The sequence below is a fragment of the Labeo rohita genome, chromosome 2 (assembly GCF_022985175.1).
Source record: "Labeo rohita strain BAU-BD-2019 chromosome 2, IGBB_LRoh.1.0, whole genome shotgun sequence".
NCBI classification, from domain to species: Eukaryota; Metazoa; Chordata; class Actinopteri; order Cypriniformes; family Cyprinidae; genus Labeo; species Labeo rohita.
This window is the reverse complement of record NC_066870.1, coordinates 7,256,661-7,274,490: the sequence shown is the minus strand read 5'-3', so window position 1 is coordinate 7,274,490 and position 17,830 is coordinate 7,256,661. Positions and strand designations below refer to the sequence as shown.

The 17,830-nt window shown below is 36.7% G+C and overlaps 2 protein-coding genes across 2 annotated transcripts; one reads left to right on the top strand and one right to left on the bottom strand.

Moving 5' to 3' along the window:
- Window positions 1–428: 428 nt before the first annotated feature.
- On the top strand, window positions 429–3,659 carry kcnmb3 (potassium calcium-activated channel subfamily M regulatory beta subunit 3). Its single transcript, XM_051096722.1, is given in 5 exon segments — window positions 429–452; window positions 454–512; window positions 865–1,071; window positions 2,752–2,919; window positions 3,263–3,659. Coding segments are annotated over 5 exon segments (855 nt in total).
- Window positions 3,660–5,010: 1,351 nt separating this feature from the next.
- On the bottom strand, window positions 5,011–14,622 carry kcnmb2 (potassium large conductance calcium-activated channel, subfamily M, beta member 2). The gene is made up of 5 exons (XM_051095012.1): window positions 14,541–14,622; window positions 8,788–8,876; window positions 8,493–8,663; window positions 6,678–6,873; window positions 5,011–5,579 (listed from the first exon to the last, which is right to left on the bottom strand). Exons 2-5 carry the CDS (start codon window positions 8,832–8,834, stop codon window positions 5,295–5,297), a joined length of 699 nt encoding a protein of 232 aa, XP_050950969.1. The 5' UTR covers window positions 8,835–8,876; window positions 14,541–14,622; the 3' UTR covers window positions 5,011–5,294.
- Between the last annotated feature and the right edge of the window lie 3,208 nt (window positions 14,623–17,830).

Here is a 17,830-nt window from a genome sequence, read left to right as displayed (position 1 = left end):
TTACATCATTTTAGAATCTGTGTTATAGGAAAGTAAAGACAAATTTCTGCAAACAGGTTTGGGATTTGGACACTTTTTAGGGTTGTTCATTTACTTCATTGTTTTATAGTTTATATGTAAAAAGAAAAAAAAACTGTCAGGAGTGCTTAGAGTCCCTTAGGACGTAATTATGGTCTGGCTGCAGGGGTTCCTATAGAAACCCTCTGTGGCATCCTTGTTAAGGCAAAGGAAAGATATTCCGCTGATCTCATCTGGATGAGAAGAAAACAATCCCTTAAGTGCACTCTGTTGTGCACTACAGGTCTGACGGCTAAGCAGCACGCTGGTTATATGTCTGGATGTATAGTACATTGACCTTGTCAAAGTGGGGTCAGTGTTGTGTTAATTTAGTGCTGTAACCCAGTTAAGGGTTACTTAGTAAGATAGAAATGCTGCTGAATCATTCCCCTCGGGGGGTCTTTCAGTGTTCCTGTTAACATCACCCTGCAGGGCGCGCGGCGACGACACATGAGGTACGTATGGAGATCACATCCACCGCCACGGTCTTCAGCTTTATTAAAGCTAATTGTCCAGTTGTGACACCGAAAGTATGACATCTGAAAGTAGCTTGCATTGAGTTATTCCAAATATAACAATAGCGGTGCATCTGAGAGTCCGTCATAAATCATACATATAGTCAATAAAGACTGTATGTACTATAATTGTTTTGTTGTTATTGTTGTTGTTTTTCATCATGAATTTCTGACAGTTCAGAAAGTTTCCTTTTGTATTCCATGGAAAAAATAACAGCATATAGGATACTTGTAATGACATAAAGTTACCCAAATAACTTGTAGGTAAATAATTCCTTTAACTGTTTTTTAGGGATGTCTTCCAACAAGCCCAACAGGAAAATGGAGGCAAGTGGAGGAAAGAGAGGGAGATGAAGGGCAATGAGAAAGCCAGAACTCAAATCCCAGAGTCCAGTGTGGGAGAGGAGAGAGCCGTCCTCTTGGGCTTCACCATGATGACCTTCTCCATCCTCATGTACTTTCTGGTGGGAATCGTGATGGTGAAACCAAGTGTCTATAGGTTAGTCTCAGATCGATGGGTAGACTGCTTATCTGCTTTAACAATATGCTTATATGCTGCTTATATGCTTTAATATCCTTTCATGTTGTACTTTTCTTGTTGCTGATCTTGCAATTAAAATATCCGTTGCTAATATCAACCCAATGAAATATGATGACTATAAATACTTTTTTTTTTTTTTCACCATATCTCAAACTACATAATGTGTTTTATAGCATATTCTGTGACATAAAATCCATTTAAAATATTTTTGGAATAAAATGGCCCACTCTAATTTAGTTAAGAAAGATAATAGCATACCTTTTCACACTTTTTTAGCGTATAGCTTAACTGTAAATATCACATAATATATATTTTTTTCTTTGTTTTCTGCTAAAAACGTTTAATATTGTATCTTAAGCATGTATTTAACTAAAAGTGTTTTGCTCTGAAAGGTTTTTAAAAATTTGCTTTACAGCATAGCCATACCTTATTACAGGGCCATTTCCTCCGAGAAGCAAAGGGAGGCAGTGTCTCCTCAAAATATTGGATGAGAAAAAAATTGTAGCTCAAAAATAAAACATCGTCAATACTACAAAATATAACATTAAAAAGTGTATAAATCACTCGTTTTTTAAAGAGACATTGTCCAACAGCGACGCCAGCAGGAAAAGTAACACAGGGAATTCCACGTCTTTTATCTCGCCTCCCCTCAGCCCATTGAGTTTTAGCAGAGGGAAAGTCACGTGAGAAGAGGCAATGCCTCCATCGCGATATGATTGGATATGACTGCTTAAGAGATAAATCCCGCCTCTTGTGTTTGTGTGCGTTCATGAACCAGACTGAATGAACAATATGGAAGACTAATTTAAAAAGTAAGTAAACAAGCTCACATACTCTGACACAACCTACTTTAAAATAAGACTTGAAATGGCATAGAAACATGATCTGTGGGAGTTTTTGTGAGTATTCAGGTTGGTGAAATTTAACGTAAATCTCAGTGTCTGTGACCAATATTTATTGAGCTTTGATGACTAAAATTCCGAAAATATCAAAAACAGTCAAAAGTTAATTATACAAAATAGGAATGCACCGAATGTTCGGCAACCGAAATTATACGGCAGAAATAAGCAAAAAGACCGAATAAATGATACCGAACAATGACGTGACGTGATCAAATAGAGGCGGGCACTAATGCAGCAACATGTCGGCAATTTGGAAGCATTTAAAACTGTTCTGTTTACTGTTCTGTAAAATAAAATAAAAAAGTAAGACAAAAATAATGATAACAATAATTACAACTGCTCTATTAATACATTTATTATAACATTCACACATAGTGTTCAAATTAGAATCTGTAATATTTTCTGATTCAAGAAGGGGGTCTTAAAAATAACCAAAGAGTACTATTTTACTAACTAGTAATTTTAAGTTCAGTTGTGCTTTGCTGGTAGGCTACATTGTCTACTAGAATGTTAAAAATGTTCAGTGTTAAGTAAATATTTTTAAATTGTTATTTTGTAATAGATTTTTTTCAGTGGTGAAAAAAAAATTGGCAAAATACATGGGGGACAAAAACGGGGAAAACCGTGTTCTGTAATCGGCCTTCGGCCTTTGGCCCAGTGTTTAATTTTGTTCAGCTTCGGCTTCAATTTTTACACTGTGAACCTTCACATAATTTAATGTTTGTGTTTTTAACAGTGACTGGAAACCTAACAACTGCTCACTAGTGCAGATTGATTTGGTGGATGAAGTGATGGACTGCCGTGGAATTGACAGTTTTAAATGCCTGCGTGTTTTAGTGAACAGCACCCCTGAAAAAACACTTCAATTTTACGTCGACGAGGACACTGTGAAATATAGGCCAAAGGTACAGACATCAGTGTGACTTGACAGTCAAGCTGTCATTCCAAATCCTATTTGACTTTTTCATTCTTCTGGTTTTATGGACTATGTAGTGCCAAGCTCAAATAAGAAAAAAAGCACCATTAAGTTACACAGAGACAAAATGTTAAATCTTTGTAAATCTCATTTACAATCTCATTTACAATTCTGCCAACCGATTGGCATTTAGTATCCTCACATATTTGCATAAATGCAACTTTTATTTCAGTCTGCTGCTCACACAAACCTAAAAAGACCAAATTTTTTAATTTTGTAAAATAATTTTATTCACAAATATCTATTTTAATTTGAGATTTCATTAATGCTTGGCAAAATCTTTCCCTCAGTGTTTCTACACTCCGAAATGTCACCGAAACAAGACAGAACAAGAGGATGAGGCCAGTAACATCACAAATACGCTAATTATGTGGGGAGAGAACATGACATGCTATCTCAGTGCTACATACCCAAATAATGCCATCTATAGGAGGAAATACACCATTGAGACAGCCTTGTATTATCTGCTGTGGCCCAGCGTCATGTTGTTTGGTGGAATCCTGCTGGTGGGACTGGTGAAGCTCAACCAGCATCTTGCTTTCCTCTGCACTGAGATCAGTAGAGAGGAGTTACTTGGCAAGCAGAGCAAAGTGACGGAGGGAAGGATCTACCGACTCTTAAGATGGAGGCCTGGAGGCCCTACGGAGCAGGACAACCCCATTAGATAAGAAAATAGTATAATACTTCAGCAGCGGAAAGGTTACTAGTTATAATGACTTTATTCAGTGTCTTATGAATTCAACATTAGTGCCTTATGCTCTAACTATGGCCATAGTGTTTTATACATTGTGATTGTTCAGTTGAATTGAATAGGCAATGAACCATTTCCAGAAGTTAAGCAGATGAGTAATTTCAGTGAGCTGCATGTAGATGAGTTTGTTTCTTCGTCGGAACGGATTTTGACAAATTTAGCATTACATCCTCTGCAGTGAATACAGTGAAATTCTGACGGCACCCATTCACTGCATAGGATCCAATGGAATGCTAAATTACTTGAATGATGAAGGATCAAACTCATTTACATCTTGGATGACGAGACAATTTTCAGCAAAATGTAATTTTTAAATGAATTATTTCTTTATTTTAATAACGGTAAAGGTCACTGCACACTTCCAAAATTTTCCTATGCAGGTTTTTTTTTTTTTTTTTTTTTTTTTTTTTTTTCGTATTTATCATCCTTTCCTATCAAAATGCTTCCTACGGATGCAAAAACACAGAAAATCGAACCTGATCAGATATTTTTTATAGAGTGTGTAAATGTGATGGACACAATGTAAGGTTGTATATATTTTTTTATGTGCAAAAATTACGGACGAGAATTTCGAAACTCGAAACTGTGCAAAGACCTTAATAAAAAAATCAGAAGAAAAAAAACAGATAATACCCTGACAAAACATTATCCGTTAAGTTTACTGAGATCTCCTTCGTAATTCAAAATATGGGGGGAAACCTTACAATCAATATCAATCAAAAATCAATCAATCAAAATCAATACAGAAAATTCAGTTCTTGTTCCTTGTAAATGCCAGCTTTCATGACCCAATCAATCAAATCCTGTTGTAAAAAATCCTGTCCTACATTTTTCCTTTTTAATTTTTTTTTATTTTTATCACTCAGGAATACATCGCAATGCAAGCAAATGTGTTGGTTGTGAATTAATTAAAGTAAAAAAAAAAAAAAAAAAAAAAAAAAAGCTTGAATGAAAATTCATTATAAAATGTTTTAATAAAAACTGCTTTAAATATTACATACAATTATAGTAATTTTTGCAATCAGATATGATATATAAAAGAGCATTTGTCATATTCATCAATGAGCTAAACATCAACAAATTTCAAACACTGAGGTATCTTATATATTTAAAAAAAAAAATTTAAATATTACATTAATCAGTGATTTATTTTTTATTCACTACTATATTATATCCCATTTAAACTCTTGATTATTTAAATAAATTATTTTTCAATTATTATCATTTCACAAAAAATACTTTATGATAATATTCCCAAGTCTTAAAACAAATAAGATTAGAATTTGTTTTAATGTTTAGATTATATTTCATAATTATTCTGGATATTGTATTACATATATTAATAATGCCCTTCTCCGAACAGCACTAACTCCATCTGGAATAGAACAGCACTTCAGAGATATGAGTTGTGGTTACAATATAGCTTAGTCATGGAAGACTAACATATCAATTTCCAGTCAATCCTTGAACAGCAGGAGGCCGAAAACCATTTGAAGGAGAAATGAAAGCTCCTCCGTTCACTTCACTAAGTCTGTCAATCACTGTGCCCTTTTCACTTTGGGGCTTTGCCAATTTGTTCACACAGTATGGAAAGGTATTGAGTGAGCTTGACCATGAGTATGATGAGGGTTCCTCCTGATAGCATGCAGGAGGGCCAGAAGAGAGAGTGGAAGACTGTACTGCCGCCATACAGACGGTTCAGAAGGATACTGCCCTGATGCTCACTGGAGTCGTGGTAACATGTCACCTGCTGTTGCATCTTCAGATGCTCTGAAATATTCTGGATCATAACACGCAGGGCGGAGTGATCCTTCTGGCATTTTGGCACATAAAAACACTGTGGAAAAACAATGGCAAGAGTTATTTAATATTGTTGAAGATTTTGTATTTCAAGAGAATCATTTTTTAGTTACAGAAATCTGCTACTTTGACTATGCAGTGCCTTGAGAAAGTATTCTTTTTTGACGTTTTATGTTGCTGCCTAATGTTAAACTGCTTTAAATTACTTTTTTCCCACATCAGTCTACACTCCATACACCATAATGACAAAGCAAAAACAGAATTGTCACAACTTCATAAATTTATTACAAATAAAAAAAAAAATGAAATAAGTACATTGTGTAAGTATTCATACCCTTAACTCAATACTTAGTTGAAGCACCTTTACCGCCTCAAGTCTTCTGTGGGTATGATGCAACAAGTTTTGTACATCAGCAATTGGCAGTTATCTGCCATTCTTCACTCACCTCTTCACCTCTCAAGCTCTGTCAGCTTGGATGTGGGCAGAAGCATATTTTCAGGTTTCTTCAGCAATGTTTGATTGGGTTGAAGCCCAGGTTGTGGATGAATTTTTTAATGGTTCTTCCCCAGATCTGTGCCTTGACACAATCCTGTCTCTGAGCTCTACAGGCAGTTCTTTTGCCCTCATGGCATGGTTTTTGTGCTGATGTGCATTTTCAGCTGTTAGACCTTTTTAATGAGAAGTGTGTCCTTTTGAAATCATACTCATTCAAATTAATTTGCCACAGGTTAACTCCACTCAAAGTGTAATAACATCTACAACCAATATGAATGCTCCAGAGCTAAATTTGAGGTATCCTAGAAAAAGGTATGAATACTTATGCAATGGTTTTTATTTCTAATAAATTTGCAAAGTTACAAACCTGTTTCATGCATTGTTATTATGGTGTATGGGGTGTAGATTGATGCTGAAAAAATGTTGTTTAAGGCAGATTAACATAAGGATGCATAAAATGGGAAAAAATTAAGGGGTATGAATACTGCAAGGTACTCTATTTGAGTTTATATCGACTCTAACTGTTGAAAATGTTTTGTTTGGTTTCAGTTTAATGTTACTGCTGTCTAGGAGAAACTACTGTGAATCACTAGGATTTTTTTCACTCCATGGTCTTCCTTAGTTTGTTAAACAATTCACCTCAGAACTGATGTCCAGCATCTCTTCATTGTGAGAGAGCAGCCCAATGCGGCCGGTGGCGTTCAGGCTGACGTAGACCTGTAGACAGGGGTACTTAGAGCTTCGCCAGCAGTCAGAGCCACAGTTGTACGAACAATTGACATCCTTTGTTAGAGTGGAGTTTAGCACAGTGCAGGTAGTTTCATCTGTCAATACACTAGAATACAAGAAAGAAAACTTTTAAAAGAAAAATATTTAAAGTTATACTTAAAAGTAAGGTTTTCATAATGGATTAAACATTTGCTAGAGTGGAGTTTACCACAGTAAAGGTGGTTTACTGAGATCTCCTTCGTAATTCAAAATATGGGGGGAAACCTTACATTCAATATCAATCAAAAATCAATCAATCAAAATCAATACAGAAAATTCAGTTCTTGTTCCTTGTAAATGCCAGCTTTCATGATCCAATCAATCAAATCCTGTTGTAAAAAATCCTGTCCTACATTTTTCCTTTTTATTTTTTTTTTTATTTTTATCACTCAGGAATACATCGCAATGCAAGCAAATGTGTTGGTTGTGAATGAATTAAAGTAAAAAAAAAAAAATTGAATGAAAATTCATTATAAAATGTTTTAATAAAAACTGCTTAAAATATTACATACAATTATAGTCATTTTTGCAATCAGATATGATATATAAAAAGAGCATTTGTCAAGCATTTGGAAGCTGTATACTTTTATTAGCTTGTGGTGTTACACATACATAAACTAAGGATGTAATGCTAAGTTAAGTAGCAAACACAGTCAAGTCAAGAGTTTTCAAAAAATGCTATAGAGAAGAACTGCTGGCTGCAAGACTTGAAGACACTAAATAGAGTCACAGCTGACAGCCCATTAATAAGTTTAAAATGTGTTGTACCAGAAAACCTTTGAGGACGTTGAAGAAAAATATCTTCAGAAAGCAGAATATCATCAAAAGGATATAAAATGTTTGATCAGAGCAACTGAGAAAAACCCTCGATTTACTGCCAAAGACTTGCAAAATGACCTGATGAAAGGAGGAAAACTATTTTAATGCGGAGTATAAGAAGAATACTAAACAAGCATAGTCTTGGCAGACTTGAATATGCTAAAAATGTATTTAAATAGACCTTTGGAGTTCTAGCAGAATGTTTTTAGAGTCATGTGACCAAACTGAAACTTTTTTGGACCCAAGGATTGTGTGGTACAAAAAAAGGCAAGGCTTATGAGCAGAAGAACAATTGTCAAACATTGTTATAAGTGTGCTTTGCAGCTGCAGAATCTTGACTGCATGAGGGATACAATGGATTATTTGAAGTATCAGGCCATTTTGGCAAAGATTGTGATGCCTTGGGTGCACATATTGAAGCTTGATCATCAATGGACTTTACAGCCGGGCAACCATCCCAAAGTACACATCCAAACCTACTGAAGCTTGGTTCAGGGATCAGTTGTAGAATGTTTTTGAGTGGCTTGTTCAGTCTTCAGATTTAAATCTCATTAAAAATTTCTGGTGGGATTTGAAGAAAGCAGTAGCAACATAAAAAACAAAGATTATCAGTGCTCCGGAAGCTTTTGTAAGCACTTAGAGGCGACATTTATTGGAGGTTATAAAGAATATTCTAGACAAATTTGATTTTTGGGGGTTGAATACATTTTCTACTTGAATGTTTAGAGCCAATTTGACTTTTTTCATTGTTTATCAAGTTTACGGCAACAGAATGTCCTGCAGGTCAAGTGGTTGAATAATTTTGATTGCAACTGTATATACAGCTCACAGCTACATATTACTGAAGCAGTCATGACATAACACTACCTGTCTGCATAAGCACGCACCATGGTGATACAGATCACAAAGTACATCATGACTGAGCTGAACACCATTCCCAAACCCAGCAGAATGGCTCTGTCCTCCCCTGCCTTCAGCGCCGTTTCTGTCCTTTTTTTGTCTTTTAGCTCATTTCCCCACAATCTTTTATAAATTACCCTGGGAAAAGAAGAAACAGTAAAATAATATATAATTTAATGTATAGTTCCAGACATGAACAACCATCACCAAAATTACACAGCATGTTTATAGAGACAGCTAGAGCAAGTAAACAACTGTTTACCTTTGTTGCGTGACTCGTGTTGTTTTGACCCCCTTCACAAAGAACATCTTGTTTGACGCCTGTCAAGTTCTTGAGAGTTCTTGAGAGACCTAAAACAGACAAATGATTGGATATTGACACGCAAACATTTTACATTCTGTCACACTGAACACTGCATTTATAATACAAGTCTTTGTATATTACAGACCTAAAAATATCCATCTTGAAAATTATTTGAGCTTATAAAATTTCCATTTATACCAGAGTTCCTGTTATAAAACTCTCTGACTCTCTGAGTTTGACACATTATTGGTACAGAAGCCAGTGATATTGATTTTACAATACACTGGTTTTACTATGTAAAGAATATATTAACTATTCTCTGACAGTGCACTTCAGTGATGCATAAATCAGCAAGATGGTCCATAACTCCATAAGTGCAGTTTCTGAATAAATCTGAGTGGAAATGGCCTTAAGAAAGCTTGAGGAGCAGACTGAGCAGTGCCTTTGCAATATCAAGTGGTTTGTTTGAGTAAGTCTACTTCCATTAAAATCTAAATTTAGTTTGGAAACAAAGTCAAGTATTTCCCAGATACCTTTCAACACTGACTTAAGACAAACCAAAACCTGTCCAAAGACAGGTCCAGATTGCCATATTCAGCCTTTTTAATTCAGGAATAAAAATTTGAAACACAATTCAGATTTATTTTTGATTTTACATATACTTAAAATGGAATGAAATTCAGTGAACCTTAGCGCTGTGTTTTACACTATCAACCACAACATTCTTTTGAATAGACTACAACATTATGTTGCCATTAGTGGAAGTGCATTGGCATCGACATTCAAATCATTCTTATCTGACCGCCATCGGTTTGTAGCAGTGAATTATGAGGTATCATATCAATCACAAGTGCAGCATGTACCACTAGGCTCAGTACTAGGACCAGGGCCAAAAACTAACTTTTTCCACACCTGCCAATGGCTGGTGACGTGATAAAATTTACCAGCCAAAATTTTTTTTACCGGCCATGCAAAAACATGTTAATCAACACTGTTATTACTACTACAATGACTAAACATATTTACAATGTTTTTGTCTTTATCAAATGCATTTTCTCTCAAATTTACCTATTAATTATAGCCATTCAACATTACAGCATAATTGAAAGCCATTGTTTTTAACATTTAATAGGCTCTGAAATATATAACAACTTTCAATTGACGTGATTTTAAAACAATCTTCACATAAACTATAAATTGTAAATGCATAATCTATACATATTAATTTTTATTCAAGCTACAAAAGTTCATCAGCAACCAGAGCAGTCGAGTGATTTCTCTTTTTCTTTTGTTCTTTGATTTACTTCAATGACAGACTTCAGCAGGTTTCATTTTAAAAGCAGCATGGTCTCTTTAAAACCTGATGCACATAACGCGGATCTGACACATATCCGATATTCTCCCAACTCTTTACGGTCATTTAAGACTTTATAATTCATTTAAGACTATTTTTACACATTTTGACATAATTGTGTGTCTTTTCATCCATTGAATCGCTACTGGTGCGCTGTCTGAAGCGGCTCAGTGTATGTATGCAGTCGAACACGCAACCTTTCAAACTATACTTCACTGCGCCATTTAGGCGGCGTGTCCCCAGGTATGTGTCGCCACATTCTCGGATTATGAAGAATAAAGAAGGTAAATGGTAATCTTCCGAAATGAAGCAGCAATATCTTCTCAGGTAAAAGTTATTAGAACCGTGTCTAGAGACAAGCTGGCCATCACACTGCTTATCAGCCCATTTGTATCCTATTATTTGATTCGCTCTTTTCACTAATGACAGAACAGCTAATCACAATGATCTTGCCTTTGGAAAACATTATTTTATTCCCTTACGTCAGAAACAGCTAATCTCTGGCTGCTGTTCTCACTACATTGCATTTTTATATTTCGTAAAAGTTCTACCCGCCAACTACCAACTGACATTGTTACATATACCTGCCAATTTTTACTTGCATTTATTACTGTTAATTTTAGGCCCTGACTAGGAGCATTGCTTTTCATGCTTTACATGTTACTCTTGGGAGATATCATCAGGGAACATGGTGTTAGCTTTCACTATTATGCTGATGATACTCTATATATCTTTGTGGCCCGACAAAGCATACCAGTTTTCAAAACTAGCGGAATGCATAGTTGATATAAAAACTGGGTGACTAGTAATTTCCCATACTGCTAAATTCTGAAAAAAAACAGAGGTGTTAATTATCAGACCAAAAACCTCTGCATGTAATAACCTAGAACACTGTCTAACACTTGACTGCTCTGTCAATTCTTTGTCATCAGTTAAGAACCTAGGTGTGCTATTTGAGAGCAATCTTTTCTTTGAAAGCCATGTTTCTAACATTTGTAAAACCACATTTTTCCATCTTAAAGGGGTCATCGGATGCCCCTTTCCACAAGTTGATTTGATTCTTGTAACGGGACTCGTGAGAAGCGTGAATAGATCCAGTTGCGAGCTTTATTAAACACAACGTAGTCAGACAGGCAGGGTCGATCTCCAAACAAACAGTAATATCCAGGGCAAGGCAAAAGCGTAATCCAATAAACAGGCAAAACGTCAAAATACCAGAGAGCAGTCCAAAGTATCAAATAAACAAGGCAATGAAACAAGACAAAACTATGGCAATGAAACAAGGTATAACTATGACTATGAAACAAAACCGTGGAAATAACAAAACAAGGCAATGAAACAGGGAAAACACTTGGTAGAGTCCACACAGGCAAAACAATACTTCACAAGGGTCTGTTTGGCATGGCCCTCTTTATATGGCCACCAAACAGGAACTAACCATAGAAGCAGCAGAGGGAGCGGTAACAGGCAGTCCATGGGTAAGGGCTCCCTCTGCTGGCGTGGCATTACAATTCTTCAGGGTCTTAATTAAAAGTCTATAACATACTTTGGTTAAAATTTATCAGTGATAGTGTAAAACAACACCCTTTTTACCTGGTCAAAATCAGCTCTGCTCACAGCAACCCGTTTTGTTGCATGTCTCTTTAAATGCTAATGAGCTCTGCTTACCCCGCCGGTGATGAGCCATCCTGTTTATTTAGCTGCAAAACTTGTTAACCAGCACATTATTAAAGGGGTCATCGGAAGCAAAGTGTGTGTACACAATACTAATAAAAATCCACCCAGTGGTTTTTATTTAATCTGTAAAAATTATTTCCCCTTTCTTAAATCAAGCCATTCTCAGCATCTTGTCTGTGTGACAACACACCGACAGAGGCTGCTCCCAGATAGTTTGATTGACACTGGCGTTTTTTACACTACCATTGAGAAATTTTAACCAAAGCATGTTATAGACTTTTCATTAAGACCTTAAAGAATCATATCAACTTGTGGGAAATGGGCATCCGGTGACCCCTTTAAGAAAAGCTATTTGCAAAGATGCATAAAAAACCCATATACTCACTTCTTCTGTAGGTGACGCTGGATCACGAATGATTCGCGCAAACATAGATGCATTTATGTAGATCAGGAGGCGCATTCCCTTCAAAAGCGAAAGTAATCCACTGCATCTTCAGCAACTCAGATGTCAGGAGTAAATGACGACTACTATGTTCATTATTACATCCAACAACAAAACACCACAATCGCTTAGGAGACATTCTTATCTACGTCCGTGCATTCCGTCATCGAAACAATGGCAGACAGTTCACAGCTCACTCAGGGTGGGTCTAAGGTAAGACGGCAGTGTCAATCAGTAGTCGTGGGAGCGGTCTTGTGTCTTCTTGTGTGCTTGGTCTGTGTGATGTCACACGGCCAAGAATCAGAGAATGGCCTGATTTGAAAAAGGGGATATTATTTATAGAGATTAAAAAATACCACTGGGTGGATCATTATAAGGTGTTTGTGTTCACACACTGCCAACACACATTTATGTTCAAACAACATCTAAATTACGACCTATGCTCACAATGTCAAATGCAAACGATAATGCATTTATTACCTCAAGGTTAGGTAATCGTAAGGGACACTTTATCTGCACATTTAACAAACAAACTCCAGTTGGTCCAAAATGCAGACACACTCAGTTTGTTTAAATCTAGATTAAAGACCCATCTCTTTAACCTGGCTTACACATAACACACTATTTCTATCATTTAAATCTATTAAAGAAATGTTAGGCTGCATTAATTAGGTCAACCACAACCAGGAACACTTCCCAACTAGATGTACCCCAGAGACAGAACCCCTGCGAAGACCTTGTCAACCAGACGGCTGTAGGAGTCCCAAGTCAGAGCACAATCTGACTTGTTTTGCAGCCTGGAATTAAACCACACCGTGCTGGTTTTGTCTGGCCAGAGGAGAGCTGGCCACCCTGAATGAGCATGGTTTCTCTCAAGGTTCAAGTTTTTTTTTCTCCATTTCTGTCACAGATGGAGTTTTGGTTCCTTGCCACTGTTGCCTTTGGCTTGCTTAGCTGGGAACACTTAATTTCTGGCAATATTATTGACTTGATTGCACAGATACTGTTTGAACTGAACTGAGCTGAATGATTACATCACTGAGTCAATGATGAACTGCCTTCAGCTGAAAAATTGAGTGTTTACCTACTATTGTCCTCCTGCATTATTGACACTATTTTGCTGTTTAATACTGTAAAGCTGCTTTGACAGAATCTGTATTGTGACAAGGGCTATAAATAAAGCTGACTTGACTTGGCTGTTGCTAGTCATTTGTCATATATAACAACATATAGCACATGTTTAGCATGCTCGATAATGCTCCTTTTTTTTTTTTTGTCTGTTTGGTGGTGGCGCATACATATTCACATCAAGTCTATGCATATTCAAACAAATCTTGAGTGCTCTTATTTGCGCTGTGAAGAGGAAGAGAGGGTCATTAGTGGGTCAGCACTTGAGTTGACGGTTGATAGAGTCCCACTTTCAAGATTGCCTTGACATTAGTCAGAGCATCAGGGCATAAAGAGAATTACATTACTATTACAAGTACACACTCACGTATGCATGCTGTATCTGCAATGTCAACTGTTTCTTAAGCGGAACATGTTTTTGCTAAATGCAGAACCATGCCAAACATAAAGCATTCTAGAGTAAATACGTTATTGATTCACTGACCCTGGGTTTGGAAAACAGCCCAAATCCTTATTCCAGAACAAGGAGAAGGAGTCTACTTGGACAAAAAATGCCAAAGCTCTTTCTTTGTGTCCAATATGATTTTTAAGTACTTAGATGATTGAAAGCACTCAGCAATAAGGGACGTACTAATATTTTTACAAGTTCCTGCTGAGAATGAATAGGCCTTTTCTATCACATCTAATCGATAAAAGTTTTTGGTTGATTGAAACCATCTAAAACGTTGTATCCATTTGATAAATGAATTTAAAAATCAATGCACACAAAGTCTTGTATTCTTTGGAATTCACAAATAAAATCTGCTTTTCATTCACATCAACGGACAGCAGCTTATTGGCTTTCTATTATATTTTTCCATGTCTCACTTGACGTGGCTTTGTAGAGCAGTTGCGTTTAACTCCAGGACAACTTGAATCAAAGAAAGTACATGAGTGACAATGTGTTCCTGAAACTATTTGCCTTCACGAAATGCACTCTGCTATCCTCTGGGTACTTATCAGAAGGCAGAGAAGCATTTAAACCCAGCATGCATACTCTGTCTTACTAATCAATATATTTAATCCAAAGCTTTCCGTTTATACCCTTGCAAGGCCAAGGTCTCTACATACCTGTATTGATAGATTTGAGCCAGCAATGAAATTTCAAGAAAGCATGTTGAGTCAATAACCGTCAGCCTTCTCTTGCTCCTCTTGAGACCCGTAAGGGTTTTTAAAATACCCGATAATGCTGCTGGCAGATTTGTGGCTTTGTGGGCCGTGTGCCAGTGTGTGAAACTGTGTAGGGCAGCAATTTCCTGCCAAATGATGTGCGGAATGAGTCCTTCCTAGCCGGCCCGACACCCTGACCTTGCCCCTTTGAAGCATGGAGGTGAAGAACTGAACAGAAATAACCATGTGCCACTTTTCGTCAAACCTCTGTCATTGAGCTTGCATGCATGATTTATGGTGTTTACTGAGGCAAGCGCCACTACTACGATTACTCATACTTAGGATTAGTGATTTGATCCCCTAAACCTAAGGGCAGAAACATAAAGCATTTTACACTGTAAAACCAAATGATTATGAGCACGCTAAGGGAACCGTTTCAGTTGCACTTCTATTTGGACATGGTCAAAGTCCCTTTCAAGACATTTTAGCTCCTGAATAAAGAAATACAAAAATGAAAATGTGCTAAAAATGGTATCACAGACTCAAATAACACCTAAAACCTTTATATTTTAGTATAATGCAATGTAGAGCAGTGGCTGAGCACAAGTTTCACTTAAGGACAAGGCGGTTTTGTTTGCAGCTAACTTGCTCAGCAAGATTTGCTTGAAACAACTGTGACAACAGTTGACCTGAAAGAGAAAACTGACTGTAAGAATTAAATTCACTCATCATTTACTCACTCTCACATTGTTCCAAACCTGTATGAATTCCGTTCTTCTGGTAAACACAAAAGAAGAGATTTTGAAGAATGTTGGTCGCATTAACCGAAAATTGTCTGTCATTGACGGAATTTTTTTTTATCAGTGGCAGAAAAATCTGAAGGCCATCCGTCACTTTGACCAATTACACTGAGGGTGATCTATTGTACTTTGTAACTGTAATTCCCACCCCTGTCCAGTTGGTGGGGAGAGCGCTCCAGTGTGGCAGCAGAGCACTGGATCCAGAACAAAAATGAAACTATCACAAATGTTTTCCTATGCGTTTGATTACTCACAGGCGAGTACAGAAGCTACAACGATCTATCACGCCACATTAAAGAGCGCAAAAACGGTATTTATTGCTTGAATTTCCTAATGAAATGAACAGATTTCAGTCACACAAAGCCTAGCCTATTGCTATTTATTAGAAGGAAGGCGCACTGTACTGTTCATTTTTTTTTAGAAAATGACAGATCGTTTTGCTAGATAAGACCCTTATTTCTCAGCAGGGACCCTTTGAAGCTGCATTGAAACTGCAATTTGGACCTTCAACCCGTTGATGCCCATTAAGTCCACTATATAGAGAAAAATGCTGGAATGAGTAAATTATTTGGAATTTTTGATTTAGGAGTGAACTAAGCCTTTAAACTGCTTTTCCACCATTGGGTGAATGGTTCTCTTGCGTAGTGTATGATGGGCGCAAACTCAGATTTTTTAGCTTCATCCAGATGTCAAACACATTTGAAATTTGAGCCGATTTTAGAACTACATTTTGATGCCCAGTTTTACCTCTGTAGTCATTTAAAAAGTATGCAAATGTTTGATGTCTAGTGTTTTAAAATCTGTTCAGATCTTAAAAGTCATGTAGTGCAACTGTTCTCTTCCTATTAAAGAATAAAAGATGGTAGACTTATGTCAATAACAAGCCAGATATTCTTGCCGTATGCTGGAAAAATGTTAGCTGCCCTTTTTTTGGATTGTCTTGGCTGAAAAACTAAATATCAGTCTTGGCTCTTGAAAAAAAAATTGTACTAAGAAAGAAAATCTGAATTCTGAAAGATCTGTGCAGTGTTTTTGTTGAAAATATGGACATGAAGAGGCTCTGGATGTGTCAAGTTACAAAGTATATGTTAACTTAAGGAATGTATACTGTCAAATGTTTATGCCTGTTTGATTTTTTTTCATTTTACAACACTGCCCAAATAAGAGGGATCATACAAAATGCATGTTATTTTTTATTTAGTACTGACCTGATAAGATATTTTACAAAAAAAGACATTTGCAGTTGTTCCTGAGTCCCTTGTTTGTCCTGAACAGTTAAACTGCTCGTTGTTCTTCAGAAAAATGCTTGGTTTTTCAGCATTTTTGTGTATTTGAACCCTTTCCAACAATGACTGTATGATTTTGAGATCCATCTTTTCACACTGAGGACAGCTGAGGGACTCATATGCAACTATTACAGAAAGTTCAAACACTCACTGATGCTGCAGAAAGAAAAAACAATGCATTAAGAGCCAGGAGGTGAAATTCTTTTGAATTTGAAGATCAGGGTAATTTTAACTGATTTTGTCTTCTGGGAAACATGTAAGTATCTTCTGTAGTTTCTGAAGGGCAGTACCAAATTACACAAAAATAGGATATTTAGGCAAAATAAGAACATCCACATTCTGTTCAAACGTTTACACCCCTGGCTACCCTTAATGCATTGTTTTGAACCTTCTTTAATAGTTGCATATGAGTCCCTCCGTTGTCCTCAGTGTGAAAATATGAAGGATTTTTCTGAAGAACAGCAGGCAGTTGGATTGTTCAGGACAAACAAGGGACTAAAAAAAACACAGCTGTGGATCATTCAGGTAACAACACGGTATTAAAGGGGTCATCGGATGCCCATTTTCCACAAGTTGATATGATTCTTTAGGGTCTTAATGAAAAGTATCTAATATACTTTGATTAAAAATTCTCAATGGTTTTGTAAAACAACACCCTTTTTACCTTGCCAAAATGAGCTCCGCAAAAATTATCTCATTCTAAGGGGTTGTTCCTTTAAATGCAAATGAACACTGCTCACCCCGCCCCTCTCTTCTCTCTGGAATGACGATCTTGTTTACTTTAGCCGCGTTTAGCCGCTAAACTTCCTAACTACCACGTTATAAGGAAAGGCAATCGCAAAGATTCATAAAAAAAAATGCTTATACACACTTCTGCTGTAAGTGAAGCTGGATCATGAATGATTTGCGTGAACATAGACGTATATGTGTAGATCGGGAAGTGCACTTCATTCACAAACAAATGTAATCTACTGCATCTTCAGCGGCTCAGATGTCGGGAGTAAATGACGACCACTATGTTCATTATTACATCCAGCAACAAAACACCTCAATCGCTCGAGATATTCTTGTCTAACTTACACCCTGCTCCGGTATCGAAACATGGAAAGTTACTGGACTGTGACAGCTGGTCTGAGGTAAGAGCTCATGTCAATCAATTATCGTG